At 36.7% G+C, this 2,839-nt stretch overlaps 1 protein-coding gene across 1 annotated transcript; it reads left to right on the plus strand.

Annotated features, from left to right (window-relative positions):
* Positions 1-239: 239 nt before the first annotated feature.
* LOC117120639 (huntingtin-like) lies at positions 240-2,839 on the plus strand. Its single transcript, XM_033265666.1, has 6 exons — positions 240-406; positions 778-951; positions 1,176-1,338; positions 1,878-2,038; positions 2,346-2,436; positions 2,706-2,839. The coding sequence occupies exons 1-6, from the start codon at positions 240-242 to the stop codon at positions 2,823-2,825; spliced, it is 876 nt and encodes a 291-aa protein (XP_033121557.1). The 3' UTR covers positions 2,826-2,839.

Raw genomic sequence — 2,839 nt, forward strand, 5'->3', positions numbered from 1 at the left:
ATATGGGCACATCATGACTATATATGGGCACATCATGACTATATATGGGCACGTCATGACTATATATGAGCATACAACAGTTGTTTTGTCAAAGAAAATTTGATAGTGTTGGCAGAGCTTCAAGCCTTGTTAAGACTCAAGACTCGCAAATTTTATTTGACATGACATGCCTAAATATGGTCATGATGACATCACATCATAACCATATATAGGCACGTCATGACTATATATGACTATTAATGCTTTCATTGTTCTTACAGACCTGTGTTTCACTAGCCTCCATGAATGAGGATACAACCTCTCCTGCAGTCTACCAATGCATCATGAAGGGCCTCGAGAGGCTGCTTATATCGCAAATCCCAAGCTCACACATAGCAGATATTTTAGTGAAATTGAGTATGGAAAGGTATGGACCTACTAACCACAGTTACAAGTAATAAGGAAAAGTTGAAAGGGGGGTGGTGGGGTGGGTGTGCATTTAGTATACTATTTATCTTGACTGGTGGTAAATATTATACTAAATTTCATTAGTATCAAATTCTTAATAGTTTCACATTTTTATTTTTACTTTTGTAATCATACAGTAATTTTTCTGTGATTATTTTGTGATTTTTCTGTGATCATGTGGTGTTATAATGTGATCAAATGGTGCCACATTGCTGCCTCCATTGAATTGCATTGGTCAACCATGGATCAGTGCAGTTTGTGCTTGGCTTCAATCTCACCTGATTGTATTCCTATTAATAATAATTACTGTCTATTTTATCTGTGTCACAGGCTCTGTATACTTTCCCCTCATTATTCAATACCTGCCCTCGGACTATTGTTAACTTGCCTGTACACTGGAGAAGATAATCACCAACCAACAGATGAATCAACTGGCCAATTGGAGCTCCAGGATCCTGAGAAGCTTCTAACAGCTATGGAACGGGTTACAGTACTTTTTGATAGGTGAGAACAATTCGAATATCATATACTGTATTTGATTTTTTTTTCTACCCAATTTATTGAATGTGATCAATTGGAGAAACTCAGAGCTTTATTATAAAAGTTATAGTACTTAGGTTTTTTTTTTAATCCTGACATTTTAGTACAATTTTATATAGCAAATAATTCATTTCTTTAATTATATTCTTAAAATGCATATAAATTAATTTTTTTTTTAAATTCCTCAGGATAAGGAAAGGGTATCCATGTGAAGCACGGATTATCGCAAAAGTCATCCCAGCATTCTTGCATGATTTCTTTCCACCGCAAGATATAATGAACAAGGTGATTGGAGAGTTTTTATCCAATCAGCAGCCTCATCCCCAACTCATTGCCATGGTAGTATTTAAGGTGAGTATCCTGTCTCTTGTTGTTCATGTGTATGTGCCACCAAGTGTATCACCTGGTGTATAACCAGGTGTATCACCAGGTGTGTCACTGTGTATTTATGTCAAGCATGCTAAAGGCTATGTTCTCACACGGCAGCTAACGGTTAGCAGGATCCGGATCCTGCTAACCATTAGCTGCCGTGTGTCCATCGAGAAAATCCCGATCAGGATACCAACAATATGATGATCAAATCACTGGCCAATAAGAAACTGGAAATTGTAAACGCGTATGTGTGATTGGTGTGTGATAGAAACGCCCTCAACTTACTAACCGATAGCGCTTGCTAACCGTTAGCGTATCCGGATACTGCTAACGGTTAGCGCTAACTGATCGAGCGTTCTCACGCAGGTGCTAGCGGTTAGCGCTAACGGTTAGCTCCCGATCCGGATACTAGGGCTCTCGTGAGAACCAGGCTAAAACCATAATTGTAATAAATCATTATTTTATGCACAAATTTCACCTGTATATTTACAATATTAGTATTTGCATAATATTCACAGGTGTTTGAGAATTTGCATCGGAAAGACCAGGTGCAGCTTGTGCATGATTGGGTTTTGTTGTCGCTGTCAAACTTCACCCAGCGAACGCCAATAGCAATGGCTGTATGGAGTCTCACCTGCTTCTTAATTAGTGCTTCAACCAATCAGTGGATAAGAGCTTTGTATCCTTTCCTCGTTTAGCTAATTAATAAAAATATTTAGTAATTAATTGTTTGTTCTTATTTTTTTCTCATTAATAATTGTCAGATGTAAATAGTTTACTGGACCCATTCAAGTTATCAATTAATTACTGTATTCAGATTCAGGAAATTAAAAGTCAGACATGTGCTTACAGTCAAATTGATTTGACTAGGTGACTAAAATATATTTTATGTTATTGCTAATAAAAAGCATGATGATTATACATAGTAGTATCCCTACTAGACTTCCACCTCTTTTCTATTGTTTTCCTGAACCACATTATCCCAGTATGCCATATGTTGTGAGTCGCATGGGAAAGCTTGAACTCAGAGATAGGGAGCATTTCTGTGTTGTTGCTATCGACTTTTTAAAGAATCAGGTATGTTCACAACTGTGTCTTAATGACATATCAACTTTGCTCCATAAAATTTGTAATGATACTCAAAGCATCACAATGTTTTGCTGTAAATTTTACATGTATTTCTTGCTGGACTTAAAATCCATGCTTTTTTGAAGCTTGCAGTAACTATTGAAAATGTTATACAACTAAAAATCTATATCTTAACTAAGTTCAAGTGTGTTGCATGCATTTTCTAAATTTGTGTGGATAATGATTTATCTAAATTACAACTTTCTTTTTTATTTCAGATTCATGATGAGTCCAGTAGACGAGCTTTTATTAGTACATTCCAGCCTGTGGCCCACAAGAATACCCCTTATGCCGATCTGCTAGCCTGCATAAAAACACCCCCTATGCCGATCTGCTAGCCTGCATAAAAACA

The sequence above is a fragment of the Anneissia japonica genome, unplaced genomic scaffold, assembly GCF_011630105.1.
Source record: "Anneissia japonica isolate Jap-2015-1 unplaced genomic scaffold, ASM1163010v1 scaffold54020_len2875_cov126, whole genome shotgun sequence".
In the NCBI taxonomy this organism is placed as follows: domain Eukaryota; kingdom Metazoa; phylum Echinodermata; class Crinoidea; order Comatulida; family Comatulidae; genus Anneissia; species Anneissia japonica.

Bases quoted from the DNA above. Each gene is read 5' to 3' on its own strand.
- LOC117120639 (XM_033265666.1), top strand. From the start codon at position 240: ATGCTTTCATTGTTCTTACAGACCTGTGTTTCACTAGCCTCCATGAAT. The intron at 407-777 runs GTATGGACCTAC...TCTGTGTCACAG, and splicing joins GTGAAATTGAGTATGGAAAG to GCTCTGTATACTTTCCCCTC. The intron at 952-1,175 runs GTGAGAACAATT...TAAATTCCTCAG, and splicing joins GTTACAGTACTTTTTGATAG to GATAAGGAAAGGGTATCCAT.